The 21235-nt window shown below is 32.5% G+C and overlaps 1 protein-coding gene across 2 annotated transcripts in view; it reads right to left on the reverse strand.

Annotated features, from left to right (window-relative positions):
- Positions 1-4646: 4646 nt before the first annotated feature.
- The window catches only part of LOC124372705 (tubulin epsilon and delta complex protein 1-like), a 28896-nt gene continuing 12307 nt past the window's right edge, over positions 4647-21235 (reverse strand). The window contains exons 4-6 of one of the 2 annotated variants that reach the window (XM_046831119.1): positions 20124-20279; positions 16568-16744; positions 4647-10418 (exon numbers count right to left, since the gene is read on the reverse strand). In XM_046831119.1, the coding sequence (XP_046687075.1) occupies positions 9942-10418; positions 16568-16744; positions 20124-20279 (810 nt within the window). In that variant the 3' untranslated portion in view covers positions 4647-9941. Of the gene's footprint in view, positions 10419-12196; positions 12337-16567; positions 16745-20123; positions 20280-21235 lie in introns of those variants that run through there. The other variant, XM_046831126.1, reaches the window with a different exon arrangement.

The following is a 21235-nucleotide window of genomic DNA, read 5'->3' on the forward strand; positions in this document are numbered from 1 at the left end:
TTGAAGTTGAATCAATCTGTCAGACATCTCTATCTCTGTGTCATAACTGATTCCTTTTTCCTCTGTGCTATTTATACAGTCAAAGTACTTCCAGCATTTCTTTTCTTCTTCTGTCAATTTTTTAATATCAAAATATGAAATATTCAAGCATTTTAAATGGAACCATGTTCTACATGGTCCACTACAACCCAGTGCTCCATATCTAACATTTCTGTGACATATTCCACAAGGAAATTTTAAATCTTGATCCTTCATTTTGTATTTATTTAATCTCCTTTAAATTAAAATCCTTTAAATTCTCCTTTAAATCTCTCTTTTACATCCCTTAGGAACATTACACTTTTTGACAATACAGTTCATGTTATGAAATATATTTTATATTTTACTCTATATAATTTCAATTGTTGCCTATTTATATTTTATATGAAAATTAAAGTAAAAAACAAATACACAAATAGAATGCTTTGAAAATATTTAAAATTTGTTTACAGATAAAATATGAAAAAGTTTGACAAACAACACACAAACAAATAGACACTGAACAAGAAAGTTTGTTTTAAAAAATACACACAATCATATAGACCCTGTAGTATTGTCTTTTAAGGTCAATGCTGATCACTGATTTTATCTACAGTCAATGTATAGCCCAACTTGACAAATGATACAGTGTCAATGATGTTTACTTAATAGATTGTCAATGTCCATATATACTAGCATAGCCCAGCACCGGGACTGTTAGATAATGACAACAGCTGGTTTTCAGTAGTAATCAACCAACTTTCCTGCAAGCTGTTTGTAGTGGGGTATCCTGTTTGGAGAATTCTGCTACAGGAAGACTACAGTAGTCAATCTCTGGATAGTGTTCTTTTTTATTTTAAGAATATAATTTAATTATTTAGATTTATTATTGGTACTTTAACAGCACATGCTCTGATTACAAATTATATTTTAAGACACATTAGTCTCTTTTAGTAGGAATTATAACTTAAAATTCAAAGTTAAACATTACAGTGAAACATGTGCTTCCAACAAATGGTAAGTGAATCCCAATTCTTCATTAATTTAATAATATAGTTGTTTATCAAACTTGAAATTTAAGACTTATGAATAATTTTTATACTTATACAAAACTTTTGGTATGCTTCAAGTATAGTAATACTGAGTTGAAAAGTGTTAAAAATTGTTAAAGAAAACTGTCCAATATTCACATTATTTCATACACAACACCTCATTTGACCTTTTGGATTTTGACCAAGTTGACTGCCTGCATTTGGATTTCGCTAAGGCATTCGACAGGGTCAGCCATAGCCATCTGATAGCTAAATTGAGGGCATACAGAATTATTGGGCCTCTTCTTCTGTGGATGCAACGCTATCTCAGTGGCAGAACTCTTCAAGTCAAATTTGCGTCATCACTCTCTAAGAATGTTGTGAGCGTAACATCGGGTGTGCCTCAAGGGTCCTTCCTCGGTCTTTTTCTATTTGCCCTGTTCATAAACGATATCGGGGAGTCACTAGCCGGCAACTTTCTTCTATTTGCCGATGATGTTAAGATCTTCAAGGAGGTGACTTCAATCCATCAACATGAGCTCCAGGAGGATCTGCTTAGGATAGAACAGTGGTGTGATAGGAATGCTATGCAACTGAATGCTCATAAATGTCAAGTAATGTCATTTGGAAGATCAAAAACTTTGCTGCACTTTGACTTCTCTTTGTATGGCTTGTTACTGGATAGAGTGACAGTTATAAAGGACTTGGGGTTGTACATGACACCATCCTTGGATCCAGGTATACATATCACCAAGACTTGTGCTAAAGCCAATTGTGTTCTAGGGTTCATTTCTCGAACATCAAGAAACGCCCTATCTTCTGCAACATTGAAGACCCTCTACGTGACTCTTGTTCGTCCCATTGTTGAATATGGTTCTACTGTCTGGGCTCCCCACCAGATTGGACATTGCGACCATCTAAATAAAGTTCAGAGGCGTGTTCTGCGATTGGTAGGAGTTAGAAGTGGCATCCGTTATCCTGATGTTGATATACAGGTTATTGCAAGCCAACACCAGATCCTTTCGCTTTCATCTAGAAGAGTGGCTCTTGACCTTATATTTCTATTCAAGACTGTCAATAGTTTGGTTGATTGCCCTGAGCTCCAGCGTCACATAGACCTCCATGTACCTGCTGCAACCCGCCTTCTGCAGCCTTTCTCCAAGCACTCACACCAGACTGTCTACACCTACCAGAGTGTAATTCCACGTCTGCTGCGTTTGGGAAATGCTGCCCACCGGTTGGAATGCTTTGGCGTATCCATGCTGGTGTTTCGGAGGCGGGTCTTCTCTTGGGTGTCTGAGCATGATGCACATTGAAAGCAAGAGTCTACCTTTGGTTGCTCATCCCTGCTAGTATTATGTTGTATTGTTTATTTTTTGTTATATATTGTTTTGTCATTTCATTGTTGTTTTCATAGTTTATACCGTCAGCACACACTTATAACATGTATTTATAGCACTTATAGTATTTAGTATTAGCATGTGGTCTTGTTGATTTTTGTCTTGTTGTATATTGACCCATGCACTAGAGTTAGCACACACTTAGCATGAAGCATGTAGTTATTATCTTGTTACCTTGTTTTCAATTTGTCTTCGATGCACAAGTTGCACACACAGCATGTACATTATTATATAATTATCTTGTTGACCATTATTATCTCTTTTTGTATCTGGTCTTTGATGTTCTATTTTATTAACTTTAAATGTATACCATATTCAATTGTTCTGTACCAGTAGTACTAATATCGCATGTAAGTAAGTGGCTATGCATGAAAAGTGTACTATCAATATTTCGAATACCATCTTGTAAACATTTTTGTAAAATGGCGATTGCCGTATGTATGAATAAATAAATAAACGCCACCTATTCTTATTTCAAAAATTCCTCCGGGCAATGACCCACCGAAAAATCCCATCTTAATCTAAATTTGTAAACTATTAATTGAAACAGCCTAACTTATCAATTGTAACCAACTGTACTGTGTAAACATTGTTATATGATAGCATACCCATACATTAAATTAATTTAACCACTGTTTTCTATTTGTTTACATAAAGTGTGTAACTTCTCTAAAGAGTAACCATTCATTTACACACAGCTTTTAAATTTCAGCGATAAGGTAAGTACTGTACTTTAGAAATTTACATTAGAAAATGTCCTAAAACATAAGATGGTCAGAATTTGGCTCCAAAGACTTAATTTGAAGCAGTCGGCAAGAACTATGTTGAATGAAAGTTCGCTACACTCTGCTTTTGAACTAATGTGCCAATTCCAGCTCTAAATGCTCTAAAATATTAATAATTGTTTTTATTTCTAAAGAAACCAGCACACAGTATAAAAAAGGGACTATCTAACTTTTAGAATAAATGTAAATACTGTTGTAAAACCCACATTAGTTGTCTTTTAATAGAAGTAGAGTTCTCAGACCTATAAATATATATGTGTATTTATTTTCTTGGTCAGGAAACAAGGCAAGATCGGCTATGACACAAAAATACTAAAACCGGAGTAAATAACAATAGCCATAAATATACACTTTACAGATATTTTCCTATCGTGGCAACAGGGCTAACTGAACATTGGCGTTGGAGATATAATTTACTCGGGCCGGCAGTGCTCATACACATGCAAAGCTTGCGAAATTGCGTGAGAAGCATTAGGTAACTGCTACTATTTTATATTTACCAAATTTATATTTTTGTTCAGTTCTATATTGATCTGCAAGATGCCACTATACACATCTTAATAATGAAGCAAAATCTCGTAGGTTCTTAATTTGCTCAAATATTACACTAAAAGAAGGAAACTCCAGAATAATTAATTATGGAAGCTCGTAGTCATCTGCACAAAAAGAAAGAGATTAAAAATAGTATAAAATTTTGAAAATATGTAACTAAGTTCGTAAATTCCTCAAATCTATATATATAAAAATGAAACTGTTCGTGTGTAACAGCATCACTCACAAACGGCTGGACGGATTCGCCTAATTTTTTTTTTAATTTGTTCGTCTTGATCTGTAGAAGGTTATAGGATACTTTTTATCCCTTTCCCGATTCAGGATTCCGCCCCACTGGTTACAGAAATACCCGTAAGAAATGCATTGCAGCAAACATATGTTATTAAGTGAAAGAGTCTTTTCAAATTTTTAATCAGCTGTTCTTTGTAAACATATATAATGCGACAAAAAATTGTTGTTATTTTTGACAGTAACTAAGTAAACATAAATATTTTTGACGTTTCTATGTAAACAAACATTTTTTGACATTTACAACGTGTCACAAATGTCAAATTTTTGATAAATGTCAATTATACGTCGCTTGCTCAAGAGTCGGAAACCCGAAGAACCTTTATATTTATGCTCCAAATAATACAACTAATAACGTTGTTTACCAAAACGCATTAAAATAAACAAAAAACTTTTATAATAGATTTTATGATATGCTACGATGTATTAGTAGAGCAATAAATTAATTGGAAAAACGTATAATAAAATTAGTATTTCTTTTCGATGCTTGATTGATGTAGCCCTCTCTACTGCCACGCGAGCGGAGCCGCGGGTTTAGGCTAGTATTACACTATAATTAGGATACTATATGATGCTTAATTATGGAAGTGAATGAAAGTCTTTATTAGTCACAAAACAGTATACATAACATATGTACATAAATAGTGGTGTTAAGACTAATAAAGTCTGCATCCCGAGGTTATTAACATGTGTGGGATGTTACACACGAACCTTAAAACTGAAAAAGAAACTCTTGGGGTTAAGAGCCAGACACACAAATTTCTTTACAAAGAGAGATAGTTTAAATATAAATAAAGCCTATATCTAAGTTTCTAAAACTTAATAACTAACACTCTTTTGACACTGCTATGAAGACCCTGTTACGATCCTATATTCTACATTAATAAATGAACAAACAATTAAACTAGAGTAAAAAAATACACTAAGGTTTTTGTGGAAAAGAAGGTGATCATTTAACGTTTTCAAAAATATAATACATGAGTTTTCCAACTTGTTCTACTATCAAAAAATAAACCTAAATATTTAATACTATCCGCTATCTCTATGCCTGAGCAACTACAATGATTTTATAACAAACAATTTATTTGATGGTTATATTTTAGAGATAAATAATTTGTTTTTCTTAAGTTAAACACTAACGCTTACGTCTTTGGACTCATTAATAAATAGTGATTTGCAAATCATGTTCTTAGTCGATTGATATAATTTTGGATTATTGAATTTAATTCCAGGCCTGAATTTGCTCTGTAAAATAAGAAGTGGCGTCAGGAAAAGCTGTTAACAAACCTTTGAACTTACCGTCACATAAACTATTAAAATACACAGAGAATAAAGGCAACACGGACCCTTGCCATAAATAATCTAAACCTCTTCGATAAGGTTGTATCCGAACCTTACTCCCTGTTTCCGCCCAGTGAGATAAGACCAAAACCACCTTTGGGCGATTCCTCTGATTCCAGCTTTAAACATTATATCCAGGATTGAGTGATCCACAGTATTGAAGGCTTTCATAGCGTCAAGAAACAAACCCGCCTTCATTCCTTCAAAAACTCATCCAAAAAATCCACAAAGCATTCTCAGTATCAATCTAAAAACAAATCCAAACTGGATTTGCTGAAAATCACTTCTTGCTCCAAAAATGTTTACAAATAAATCTTCACAATGTTTCAGAGATTGTTGTACATATGGAAAGTAGGGCTATACACAGAAAATTACTTGTATATTGCCTGTCTGATTTTGTATAGATTGGAATAACAATGGCATTTTTAAGATCATTCCGAAACTCACCTGAAGATATACTAAAATTAATATAATGTTCAATGATATCTGCTATATTTTTGTGAGATCTGGAGATAACTAGCTATATCCTGGTGATTTGCAAGCTCTCAGTCAATTAATAATAGTCTTTAATTCAAATTTTGATGTAGGACATAAGAAAATAGAATTTGTTACATACATTTCCTTTACAAAATCTTCTTGGGTGGCGCTACTACTTAAATACCTTTAATCCTCATAAATATTCTGCTTGAGGTCACTTGCTATAGAAGAAAAAAGTTATTATATATGTTTGCTATTATTTTTGGTTCCGACTCAACAACACAGATTTCATTTATTAAACTTACTTGATTCTGTTCACTTCCGGATTCGCTGATAATTGACTGCCATTGACGCCTAGGATCTTTTTCGTTATTTCACAACATACAATATTTTGAACTTAGTTTATATAGATCCAACAGGACGTGTTTATACCAATCTGTTACATAGTTCTTTGAGACATCCTTTTTCTTGTACACGCGTTTCTTCTTTTACTTTATTTAATAATCATCCGTCAGTCCGTCATCCGTGGTTTCAATTTTCTTTTCGTATTTCTATGATATTTATTTTATCTATTTAACTTTATAAATGATTGTAATATGTTTGAAAAGTGAGCAAAAGCCGTTGATACTGAACAGGAAGTGTAAAATAATCTTCAGTCCGCCTCAAAAATAGCCTGGTTTAAAAGTTGAAAATTGAATGAAGGATGTTTGGAAATGTTGTCAGGTTTCACCGAAACTTTGTAGTCAATGTGAGACTTTCTACACAATATCATTTCCTTTACGTCACCATCTCCGAGGAGAGGTTGGGTACTAATTATAAAACTTCTTAAAGATTGTATGGAACCTTAAGAGACTTCCAAACACAAGTAACCTGCATCTTATAACTACAAAAGATCAAAGAACCTCACATGATGTCACACATTTTCCATTTTGATGGCAGAAAACCTATTTGCTAAATTGTTCTTCAGAAACTACTGAATCCCGTATTCTGCTGTTGTACAATAATCATTCATGAACAACATTAATCTTAGGACAGCTCGTGTCGGTGCCATTTCAACAAAAATAATCTAAAATGTATTGACAGTGCTTGTCAGAGACCAGGCCCGGTTATCTCGCAGGATGACCGGGCCGTGCGTGGTTCATTCATTTCATTTGGTATGGTCGCTAGTTGGTTACTACACCGAAAGGAGGGTTAGCTAAGGTACCTAATTTTATTTTATTACCCAATGGTGTTTAACTTTATCAAACTATCAGAAACCTTTAATTATGATCAGTCTATGAGAAGATATTGCATCCATTACTAACATATTCTGTTGCCACTTGAAACATTGTGCTTGTGCGCTATCTAACGGCAAACACTATCAATATCTAGTGATCACAATTAATGACAACTGCTCAAAATGCTACATTGAGTAGACTCTGGCAATAATAAAAATATTTATAATCTTAAATATAACTCATAACAAGGTAATTACCATGATTGAAATGTATTACAACTCCGAAGACTTGGAATAGCAGCGCTATATATGCTTAGAAATAGGAGAATTTGGGATAGGTGTACAAGGATTGAGTGGACGATCAATTCGTTTAGTCCTTACAATTCTCCTGGTGAGTGAGACTGGCTAGATTACAGGAGGGGATGGATTTTCTCCTTCCCAGATACTACTGTTATGAGAGCGAGCATCAGTGCAAGGACTACGAGAGTTTGTCGTCATTTCTCTCCTTCTGTGGAACCTAGTTGCGAATGACCTGCTTGCATCTTTGAGAACAGTAGCAGCGTCTTCACAAAGGAGTTTGCAGATGACATTGTAATTCATGTTTAATAAACAGTCATAAAACTGAACAATGCAACACTGAACATGATGGGAAACTGATGTGATGGGCCTTAGTATCAACCCCAAGGTTGCTGTGGTCGCATTCACAAGAAAGCGTCAGTCAGAGGGTATTGATAAAATCTTATTACAAGGCTCTTCCATTGAGTTAAAAGTCTGAAGTCAAGTACCTGGTCACCATCCTTGATAGAGGTCTGAACTGGGGATCCCATCCACACGTGATAGGCAGATCACAAGCTGAAGCTTCTGTATTGGCTTTGTGTCACCGTGGTTAGACCTAGATTAATGTTTGGGGCAGTCGTTTGGTTGCCTAAAACGGAGGTCAGGATGGCAGTAGCTAGTCTGGATAATATCCAAAGGATGGCTTGTCTTACTATCACTAAGGTTTTTCCAAGTGTACCAGCCACAGCTCTATAATACTGTCTGAACCTTATCCCCTGGACATTCTCATTTGGGTTATGGCCAGGAGTGCCTTCTGTCTTCAACAGCATGCTTTGGTTAGCATTGGGCTGCAACAGTGACACAGAAAGTTACCATCCTTATTCAGTGCGATATTTTGCACATTATCTCTGATCAAATGCCTCAAATATTTTCCTTCAACAAATCCTTCAAGGTTGTGATCCTTCTAGGGTGGCTTGGTTGGAAGGAAAAAACCTCTTCCACCAGTGAAACTTGTTTTATCACAGGTGCTGGAATTGTAGTAGTGAGACCATGCAGATAGTTCCTATGGTAAATCTCCTGTGGAAAATCAGTATTTTTCTAGGTTGTGGGTGTAATTACGGGACATGGTCACCTGAGGAAGCAAATTCACAGAGTTAACATTTTTCAGGAAGATCGACTCTGTACTGTGTGACGGGCAGGTGGAAACTGGAGAACACCTGCTCTTTAATTTCCAAGAAATAGCAAAAGAGCACTATGCCATCTTTGGACAAGAGTAGTGAAATTAAAAAGGTATAATTCTGAAAATCTACAAAAAAGGAAGGAGATGGTTACATTTTTTGGGAGAGCACTGGACCATTTCAATAAATAGTGAAGAGTTAAGGCAAAACCACATTTATGAGATATGACCTTTTGTCATACAGATGAAATGGCAGGTAAATTAATTGTAGATGTTGTGTTGCATAGTTCATAGCTTGAATATGACTGGGTTCCGCAGGGATCGGTTCTTATTTGTGGTCTTCATTAATGATCTTCTGGTTAGCATTAGGTCTGATATTTGCTGATGATTCTACTTTATTTAGTTCTTATAACTATTTCTTGTGGTTAAATAAATGTATGGATGAAGCTTCTGATGCAAAAAATTGGTTTCAGTCAAATCAACTATCATTAAATGACAGTAAAACTCAAAAGTTTTGGTTCACTTTGCACAATTATTCCATGCCTGATGAATATACATCGCATGTTAAAATCCTTGGTATAACAATTGACAGTAAGCTTTCTAGGTCTGTTCATATAAATTTTGTTTGTGGAAGACTGTCTAGAGTATTGTATTTATTGAGGCAGTTGAAGTATGTTGTATCTGACTAGTCCTAGTATGTATTGTGAATTTTAATCTTTTGTCCAGAGTCCTGATATTGAACATCCTAAATTCTGCTATTATTTTTCTGTCTATTCTTGTTATGGTTGATTTTTAATACTTTTATAGATTTATAATTTTTAATATTTTTTAATCAAATAATTAATGTTGTAAATTTGTTTAGTTATTGTTTTATCTAACTTATTCTTCTGTGAAATTAAATATATTACAATCTTACTCAGTCGAATATTGTAATTTAAACTTAATCTACCTCACTTTGGTTACTGCGGAAATGTGTTAATCACTTGAATTGTACATGTATTTCTGACTATGTCAATTGCCAACTGGTTAAAGACAAATAAAGTACTGATTACTGACTGACACACTTCAGAGAGCTGTGCAATTGTAACAGACTTGGTTTCTTTTCATCTCTTGTTTATGTAGAAGCACTATTACGTGTTAAAAATTTTGCATTTTTTATTAAAAATACACAAATCACATTTCTTATAAACTACAATTATCATTTTTATCAGTCATATTGGTTACATGAAAAATACTTTTCATTAAATAATTATTTTACTGTCTTACAAATTCAATATATAAATATGATTTTAAACATTTTTTTAAACAAAGATACAATTATTTTCGACTTTAAGAAATTACTGCCTATGGACTCTTCAATATTAAAAATCCTTTAATTTATTATAAAAATGACTCTAAATGATTAAGAGCAACACTTTCCTCCAAAGTCAAAGCATCAAGTTTAGTTTCGACTGGCAGTACTTTTGAAAATATTGGATGTTCCTTCTTACAATTTTTTATTTCATTAAAACTAAACTTATTTAGAATTTCACTTAAGTTCTCAAGTTTATTGGTTTTTAACATTGTTTTAAACAGCTCCAGCTTCTTTCTTTCATTAATATCTATTAGCTTCTGTAGTTTAGAGTCTAAAGAATCAATAACATTCACAAAATTTGTGTCTGTTTCTTTTAAACACATTCTAATTTTAGAAACATTAAAAGTGTTCTCTTCAGATAATATTTTCCCCTCTGACATTATCTTCTGTCGTACATTATCTTCCAGTTTCTTCAAAAAGCCGTTCAGATGATCTTGTTCTCCCTCTGATGGAGGGTTTGTTTCACATCTCAAAGATTCTTCTTCTTCCTTTAGTACAGAATTCTAGAAAATACAATTGAATCCAATTATTTTCAAATCCAAAATCTTAAACTATTAAGAATAAAAGTGAAAACATCATTATTAAAACAATACCAATTCATACTAAAGTAGTGTGAAGGAATAATACAATTATGGACATTTGTCATCATGTATGTTTAGAAAGTAGAAACTATGCTTTGAGGAACTACGCATCTTAATATCAAAGTACTTCAGAGTTACTACTTTTACTAGATTACAGCAAGGCATGACTGCTCAGGCCATAAATTTTATTTTGTGGAAACTCTCAACTCTGGGAATAGAGGGACTAGCTAAAGACTGGGTGGCCAGCTACTTGAAAGGGCGTAAACAAATTATTGAAATTCACCAAAAAACAAATGGGAAATCACATATATACAGGTAATAAAACTCTCAGTCAGCAGAAGAGTGCCTCAGGGCTCTGTCATGGTTCCTTCTTTTTTATATTGTTCACCATTGATTTCTCCAGTTTTATAAGGGATGACAATATTGAAATTATAATGTTTCAATCAATCAATTCTTTATTGTCATTTAACAACATACAACATTGTAATAGACATTGTCAAATAGGTACATAAAATATACTCTTTGCTAAAAATATAAATATAAAGGCCTACATAAAACATATAAAATATTAGACTAGAATGGTAGGCTATGTATTGTTAAAACTTAAGGTCACTCATGTCAGCAGTTTCCCAGGCTTTAATTTTTAACCAATTTTGTAAAACTTTTTAAAAATTATGTACAGTAACATTCCTAGCAGCTAATGGTAACTTATTACACAGTTTGACCCCAATGTAACCATAACTGTGTTGTGTTTTACTTATATAAAATATTTACAATCAATTAGGCCCTTATTTCTAGTGTTATGCTCATGGCAACTACCTCATAGGTTATATTCATCCAAATGTTCTTTAACATAGATCAGACATGGGAGAATATACATTTGAGGGAACAGTAAGTATGCCTAGCTCTGTAAAATGTGATCTACAGCTATCCAGAAAGCCAATACCTGAAACACATCTGATTGCTCGCTTTTGCCATTTAAAAACCTCCTTTGCACCAGGGGCGTTTCCCCACAGGATTAGGCCATACAATATGTGCGAGTGGAAAAAGGCATACTATGCATTTATGACTAAACTGTCATTTGTGTACTGTTTTAGCTTACTTAGTAGGAAAACTACTCTAGATAAGCGAGTACACAAGGTACTTGTGTGATGATGCCAGCCCAATTTACAGTCTAATGTAATTCCTAACAATTTCACAGTCTTATCATCTAAGTTACATAAACTAAATACAATTTCCTCTGTTTTACTACTATTTACAGACAATTGATTGGCAGAGAACCATAGGTTAGATCTCTCAACCATATAGTTTTTAACAATACAGTTAGTTTCAGAATTAGCGCTTGAAGTTAACAGTGTCATGTCATCTGCATATAAAATACATTTATCAGGGATAAAAGCAGGTAGATCATTGACAAACATCACAAACAGAAAAGGGCCTAGGACAGAGCCCTGAGGTACCCCACTTAAAACTCTTAAAACATCAGATTTTTCTTCAGAAATTTTTACAAATTGATATCTATCAGTCAGATATGTCTCCATTAACAATAATTCTTTTCCCTTAATGTTATAAGATTGTAGTTTTTTAACAAGAAAATTATGAGGAATAACTTAAAAAAAAACACTATACTTAACTCTAATAGCACAGCAGATGTTTCTTTTTCGGCCTCAAAACCACTCATTACATGTGATACAACATCCTCCACAGCCTTATTAGTTTGCAAATGATACAACTCTTCTGTTTACACATGGTACACCATAAAAACTACACTTTGATATTTTATCAGCAACAGATATAGCATTGCAATACTATCTTCAAAATGATCCTGCCATTAATCCATCTAAAACAACACAAATAAATTTAAGCAGAAAGCATGAAAAAATCCCCCAAATCACATACATCACAGTAAAAAGAAGTGCAAAACTGCTAGATCTAACAATTAATACGACCTCTCATGCAATCATCACATAAATAACCTGACCAGAAAGCTTTCATCCAGAATTTATGTGATAAAGAGGATGAAATAGATAGAATGTCTGGAAACAGCAAAGACAGTGTAAGAGAATCACACATAAGTTATGGACTGATCTCATGGAGAAGAACATCTGACCTCAACAAAATCCTAGTGCTCCAGAAAAAGGTTATTAGGGCACTCTTAAGCCTTGGCCTACAGACAGCTGCAGAGAAGCTTTCAAATCCCTAAAGCTTCTAACACTCACAGCACTCTACATTTATACAGTTGGAATTTTCCCAGAAATATGGATTTTCATTCAAACAACACTAAAATAGCAAATTATTAAAGTCTTCCCACTCATCACACAACTAAGTTCAGCAAGAAACCCTTCTACATTGGCTGTAAAATCCCAAACTTGCTTCCAGACAACTTCAAGAATACTATAGCGATTGGACTGAAAAGGCAGATTTGGGACTGGCTAGTGGAACAACCAGTGTACTCAATAAACAAATTCTTCAACCTACTAAATTCAAACAATCTAAAATCAAAAAACTCAAAACTATGTAAAGCAACAAATATTTCAATTTTGATGATGCCATTGTATTTATTTATGGCATTGCAAATACAGAATATTGTTTATTGTCATCATGGTAAATCATCATAACCTAGGTTCTGATGGAATAAGACAAATCATTGAAACACTAGAATTTGATTATAGTGATGGTGATTTTGTGGTTGAAATGGGAATATTACCAAACAAAACTATTTACTCTGTTTAACTGAATTTGTTGATTGCATTGGTACAGATTACTGCCATTTTTGTTTTTTATACCTTTATTATACAACATTTTTTATTCCCTCTAAGCTACAGGACATAGTTTTTAATTCTTAAGAATAAATACATATTGTTTACATGAATATTTCAATAAAACTAGTATTTTAATGATAATTAAACCAATCTTTTCATTTTACATACTTGTAATCTTATTGTGTGCATGTGTATGTCACTGAACCCTCTTAACGACTGGATCGAGTTGAATAAAATTTTGTGTGTGTCTTCAGGTGGATTCGAGAATTGTTTAGATTTAAAATTCTGTCCACTTTAAATTGCTTATTACATTTTAATTGACTAATTATTTATAAATTTTTATTGATTTGGAATATTTTACAATGGATTCTGCAGACTGCACTACAACACGTAATAAAATGGGGAGTGCCGATGACCGAGTGGTCTAAGACGTTGGACTGAGTCTGAGATAGAGATAGCGCAGGTAACTGTCACACTTTTTATCAGTATCATCGACCTTGTACTGTATCGACTCTCCCCCTTATTCTGTTTTCACTTGATAAGATCCTCGCAAAGGCCATTGGCCCATGAGGATGAGCAGAATAAGGCTCAAAAGGGGATTGGCGTCTCCTTAAAAAAAAAAAAAATAAAAAAATGTGAACTGATACTTAACAGCTGTTAACACTTTCAGCTGAAATTCATCAAACAGGCAGAAACCGGTTTACATTTAAATTTGAGAAAATATTAAATTATTGTAAAGTGCTTGATCAGTAGTGTAATGCAGATTGCAAAGACTATTATCTAATTTTAAATTTAATTTTAAGACTATTATTATTTAATTCTAAATTTAAATTGCACCAATGATTAATAAACCATCCAATTCAATGGAAATATTATTTAAACACTGTTATAAAAAGTATCTTATTGTAAAAAGTTGTGAATGTTTGCACATAAGTTAATTGAATCTGGTTAGCTCCCTTGATATTGTGTATGGTATTTTTACTGTAGTTAAAGAAAAGTAAATGTTAACATACTCTTTCCCTTATACCAGAAGCATATGCCCTTATACATATTTCTTGATCAGTGAAAACATCAAAATAAATTCAGCACCAGATATTAATCTAAGTTGGATTCCAAAACCAACATATATAATCATTTTCTTTGTTAGTGCAACAGCATAATTAAATTGTGGCACCGTAAATAAACTAAGACCGGGAGTGAATTTAAATGACTGGAACAGACTCATATTGACCGCAGAGACATTTTAGTTGGGACAAAAATGTAACTAAAACACTTGAAATGTCTAAGACCGGAGGTAGATTACAATTGCTGGTAGTAGACGCTTTTTGACCCAATGAGATCTTGAAAACCAACAATGTATATATTTTATAGATCAAGTAAATAAATTAGACCGGAAGTGAATTTAATCAGACGGACCTAAATCTTTCTCACCGCAGTAACTTTACCAAGTTATATATTTTCTTCATCAGAACAAACAAGCAAACTATAAAATAACTTTACAAATTTTTGATCTTGAGTAAATTAAAAGAGCTGAAAGAAGACTCTTTATGACTGAAGTTAGTTTTGTTCGTATATATTTTCTTGATCAGGCACAAGGCAAACTCTACAATGGTACTGGAAATATCTTAGACAGAAAGTGAATTCAAACAGACAGAATTTGATTCTTTATAACCAAATTAGTTTATCAAGACTTATCTATATAAAGGAAGTGTCCTGAATTACTTATCAATGAAGGAATGACTTTTCTCTACAACATCAGGGCTGGTGATAAAGTTGTGAAAATTTCCATAAGAAATGCATTGCAGAAAAGACATTTTATTTATTACAAAACCTGTCATAAAGTAATTAACTGTTTTATGTAAATGCTACATTACAACACAACCATATGGTTAATAACTTTAAGTACAATTTGAAATTTATTGATATTTATAGTCTTGAAAGCATATATTAAGCATAAAAGTAACATAATATGTACCTAAGATAAGCTTACTTCCATTCCTAAACTGCACAGGATACCATATATCATTATGCACTATATCACCACCATGCATTATAAAATTGCTACTGCCTTCGGCTTAAGGATTCCTCCACACTGACTTAAAATATTTCAATTGTTACTGAAATTGTCGGAGCACTTAAATAAATTATCATGGAATGTTGGAGAGAAATTCAAATCTTATAAAAACTGTTTCAATCTATGACTTTGGGGTCGTAAAACACTGTTCTTTAATCTTAAATCTTAAATGGGTCAGGAGATTGAAATATCTTTGAGTGACTACCAATTATCTCAGGACTGTTTGAAATGTCATAGAAAAATAATATGTGAATATAGTGTTCTGTTTTTCAACAGGAAATTGCGTGCGAAGCCGCGGATAACTGCTAGTTTGTAAATAAAGTTGAATTGTTTACACAACAACAATTTCCTACTAATTTATCCCCAATGATCATGCTTACAATTTACATATTAAAACATCAATACCAAATACTATATTCAAAAGACAAATTGACTTTGTCATCTTCGATCATCCATTTTATGAAGTACATACATTTTTTAGGATCTGAATTACAAAATTTTTGTTAAGCTTAGGAAATTCTTTCATCACTGTTCTAAAAGTGTTTTTTATTTAATTCATTGCATCTTTTAGAAAGCTTGGAACGAACTTGAAGACTGCATTGTTTTTAACATTGAGTTGTACAACAATGTATGACAAATTACCATGTAATCTTTATCAGTAATAAATGAGTATCATTGAGAAATAACTAAATTATTCTATAATAAAAATTGTTTTTATAAAACAAACACAATAATTTACATTATGGTCTGTTTTTAAATCAGCGTAAGTATTTTAAATGTTACCATAAATCAATATTATGAACATTTGAAATCAAAGCAAGTGAAGCCGATCTGAAGCTATCCAGAAAAATGAATCCGATCTGTCAGCGTTAAGTGGTAAGCAGAGAATTCCGACAGGGTGAAAGTACATGTAATGGACCTGTAACGTGGCTGCCAGATCATGGAGGACAGTGAATATCCGAGTGTACTAAAAGACAATATTGAGCCTTAAGCAAGACCATATATGCACTAAGGATTAATAAATGTTTGTTCTGTATTTTCATTTCCTTCAGAGAGCACCTCCTCCAATTTTTAGATGTGATTAAAAGTAAATCTTGTTGGCTTCAAAATAGTAATTAATGTCATATTATGTATGAAATATATGTGTAAAGCATAATTCAGTGAAAGTGGCCTATGCATAACTTATTATGTAATTATCATATCACTCAAAATATAATAGATACCAGAAGACTTACCATCCACTGCCAGAAGATATGGGATTTTCGTTGCCATCTAGAGTAGGCTTCAAGAACTGACAGACAGGGGCGACAACTGGCTAGGAACTCTGGTATCTTCTCCGATACAGTCAGCAGCTCTACATCTCCTACAGATAGGTGGGGCAACCCTTGGACACCATGAGTTGTTGTGTGAACCTGAACAGGTCAACTTTACTTAAAATACAACAGGTTATATTAGACCTCCTCTGTAGCCTTTATATTAACAGAATAAGCTCTTTAAATGAGAAGTCACAGATTTGATTGCTGGTGACAAATTCTCATAAAACTGTTTAGCCTAATCAGCAAGCTGCCTCCATCTGTCCCGGTCCCTCTATATTTTGTTCGTTAATTGTTTCTTCGGTCTTCCACAGGATCACCTTCCTATTGAATATTCTCTCCACATTTCCCTTAGTTTTCCCTTCCTGTATTCTAATCACATCTCCTGCCCACCTTAACCTTTAACTCCTAGCTTCAAACGTTTAAACACTTCTATAATTACCTGGCTGTATTTTATCCTCCATGTGAGGCCTTCTTTGGTAAGTCCAAATATTTTTCTCAAAATTTTATTTTTGTAACTTCCATGTTTCTTTGTTGAGATCCAAGTCTCTACTCCATAACGGATTGGTCTTATAGTTGCTTTCTATTTTTAATTCTGTTTTAAAGTGATGGTAATTTCTATGTTAACATTTAATTTTGCACATACATACCTCTGTTTGCTAGGTTAATTCTGTTCTGAATTTCTAGATCCATTCACCATGGTTTCTAGACATTTAAATTTATCAACTTCTTTAAACTCATAATTCAAAATCTTAAACTTCTCTCTTTCATTGATTCTACAACCAAAATGTACTAGTTTAATTTTTTCACCATTTATTTTCAATCATAATGATTGAGTTTCTTTTATTAAAATTTGTTATTTCTAATAATTCTTGGTTTTTCAATAATAATACTATACCACCGCAAATACTAAAATTCCTATTTTAGCTCCAATATTAATACCTAATTCTCTGTTTCTAATTTCTTTCCATGTTTTTTTTAAAATTAATATTAAATAATATTAAGGTGAGAGATTATCTCCTTATCCCAAAACTGCCTGCAATGTAAACGGTGGTGAATATTCGTTTTCTATTTTAATCTTACATTTGGAATTTTTTACACTATGCCATTTGAATTAGTTTGGTAGATATTCCATATTTTATCTCTAAGTATATAATTATAACCTTTGAAAGAGACTTCAAGACTTTTCTTGACTATATTTTATTTTAGAACATGTTCAAAAATGAAGTTCCTCTAAATTGTTTGTATACTCTTTCTTCCTTTTTTATGAAGAGGTACTATTATAGATTCTTCACAATCTACTGGCATTCTCTGTTTCCCATACTTCTTGATCTATAAGTTTGTTTGACTGTTTTGCTAATTCAACACCTTCAGCTTTCAAAATGTCTGTGATTGTATCATAATTGGATGGAGTCTTGTAAATTTTTCATTTATTTATTTGTTTCTTGGTTGGGCTTCCATCATCAACCTCCAATGAGTGTTAGTTTAGCAAAAACATGCAGTGTGAACCATAGCTAGCTTAAATCATCAAAACAGTTTTACAGAGGCTTTTAAAAGCTTCACAGTGGTGTCTATTTATATCCATAAGGTAATTCAACATGCCTTAAAAGGAAGTCTTTTGGGGAATAGTGATATCCAAAATCGTCAAACAAAACATAGCAACGACTTTCATTTGCCAGCCCACAGATTAGCTCTATTTGCAAAGTGACAATCTTATTCAGGTGCCAGGCTTTACAGAATGCTACCAGGAAAACTCACGAACCTTGGCCCTCAGGCTTTGAAGAAGAAAATCTTCAAGTGACTAGTGGAAAGAACTGTGTATAGCCTGGAAGAGTTAGGTTATAAACATCATCATCAACTGTAATATTATACTACTATTATACTTTAAATAAATGGTTAAACTTAATTTGTATTCTGATGATAATAGCTAGAAATAATAAATAACTCAGTATGATACAGATGTGAACTTTAATGATGATAAATTAATTGACATACAGGTTTGAATTTTGAAACAAGATGGAGGATACAATAATGGTAATTTTTTTTAAATACAGTTCTTAAATTTTAGGGCAGGGTGGTCGTAATGGCTTAATGAAATAGAAATATTAGGTATTGTTTTAATAAAAGATATTGTAATTTTGAAAAATAATTTTGTTAAATTTTAATTATATTAATTTTGAATTGTTAGCTAAATCGAAACGAATGTTCCTGGGTTTTATGTTCTTCCAATGGATCACTGTTAAATTTAAAAGGAACTTTCTCACCCAATGTCTGTCTTCTGCTTCTCTGTACTTCAGTGATAATATGAATTTAATAAATTAACCTTTCTTTTGAACCAAATACTGCTGAATAAAATGTAACCAGTTTCTTTATTTAAAATAATTATCTTGCTTCACTTCTTCTATATCCCTCTCTCCTCTAAACTTTTAAACCTCTGCTCTCTTCACTCAACAATCATCCCTGCACACTGTATCACTGACTTTAGTTTACTTTATAACTTTTGAGTTTTATATGTAATAAGGTGAATTTTGATTAATTTTGATATATTTAATTTTGTATTTATTATTGTTTGTATTAACATTTGAGACAATTTATAATTAATTATTCCTTCATTATTTAATTATTATTACTAATAAATTTCTAAATTAAATTAAATATTGAAATGAATGTGAGATGCGTGTATGAAATGAGTCATTACACAACAACTGATGGAAGTTTCTAAGAATATTTAATCTTTTAATTGTAAATAATGTATTAACGCTATCTCTGTTAATGAATATGAAAATAAATAATATTGCCTATTGTCTATACATCATTAATTAATTACAAGACATACCATCACGTAAATATCATGTTAATCTATATTGTTAACATCAAGAAATGAAATTTATTATTTCAAGTAAGATGTACATTAGACTGTTTAAATGAATGAAAATGAAAACTATAATCGTTCAAAAAATAAAATAGATCTTATTAAATGAAAATATATTTTTAAATATGTAAGAATAACAGGATTAGGGACATATTACACTGTTAATTTTACAAATATAAATGCAAAAATAATGTTTTGAGAACTGATATCTGGCTTCTTTTGCAGTTGAGAATCTTTTAAAGGTAAAGAATTAAACCAGCATGGAGATGATATGTAGGAGTCAAGCTTACAGTGGAAAGGTATTTGTAAAAACCATCACGAAAACCTACAAGATAAAGCAGATTGGGCATAAAACAGAAAAAGGTTACACAATACATACTGGCATGGAAGTTATGTTTTAGTTTCTACAGCTGAAAAAAGCAACATATTCTGGAAACGTGTTTCAGTTTTTTTGTAGCATTAGCAAGTGTTTATATCCTATCAGTTTTTCAATAACTCATACATCATTAACAAGAAAATTAAAACAATTCTTTAAGATTTTATTGGGTTAAGAAGTGGTGTTTGTTTAATTTTTCACTGAAACAATGACTGCACTAAAGGTAATACCTTTGAACATATCTGCGATCTTTCTTGCCGAAAGTTGGAGATAGCTCTCAGATTGTGACTAATCTGTCCCAAGAGAACCATGGCGTAATTTTGAAGAATGTCTCTATCACTTTCACAAGGTCGTATTGGAGGTTCTGAAGTAAAATTTCTGTCTCCCTGTAACATACCAATATTTAGTTAATTACATGTCATGTACGCACATAATTTTTGTGGTAGGCCATGATAATAAACAAATTGTTAAATTTAAAACTGTAATCTTAAATATACTTTCTGTTCCAAATAAATCCAACTGATTGAAATTTATCTTTAATATTGTACATGTAGATTAATTTTTATCATCTCAAATATTCAACTTTAATGCAATTTTAGTACATATACTGATTTCCATAATTGTGTTGTGGTAGAAACATGTACATGTGCATTGTTTAATTGATAACAATGTACTGTGGCACACACATAAGATTGCAGCGCCATTGCAGTACCAGAGAGGACCAGAGCATACGAACCAGAGGGCCAATGTCACACACTGCAATGGATACAAAGGTAAGTGGTAGCGCCCCATATGTCTCTGTGTCCTGTGACCGCATTTGTGAGCACAGAACAACACTGCATGTTTGAAAACCTGACGTACGTACCAGGCCTTACTCTGAATGGTGTTAAGAGAACAGCCAGACCATGCAGGAGCTCACAATATTGTAGCTAATATTGTAAAAATACATGCTATAGTATTGTATATCTCTATACTCTATCATGCTATATCTGTTATAAAATGTAATGAGTTTAAAGTTTGATACATATTTTTTTAAAGAAACTAATTTTGTTATATTTTAAGAGCAAACTACAATTTAATTTTTATATGCAAGGTGAGGCAGAGCACCCGTCCTTGATGTATAGAGGTTGAATCAAGAAACCTAACTTTTTGGTTTGTAACAAAAATCCAGATTTAAGGAAAATACATCACTTTTTTTAATTTGTATTTTTGTGCTATTTCTCAACCATTCAAAATAGAGCACTTTAAAACAATTGTTTTTAATTTTTAAGAGAGCTATTGATAGTTGTAATAAAAGTTATACCTTGTTACTTTCATTTTTTGTTTTACAAGACTAAATTAA

The sequence above is a fragment of the Homalodisca vitripennis genome, chromosome 1, assembly GCF_021130785.1.
Source record: "Homalodisca vitripennis isolate AUS2020 chromosome 1, UT_GWSS_2.1, whole genome shotgun sequence".
NCBI classification, from domain to species: domain Eukaryota; kingdom Metazoa; phylum Arthropoda; class Insecta; order Hemiptera; family Cicadellidae; genus Homalodisca; species Homalodisca vitripennis.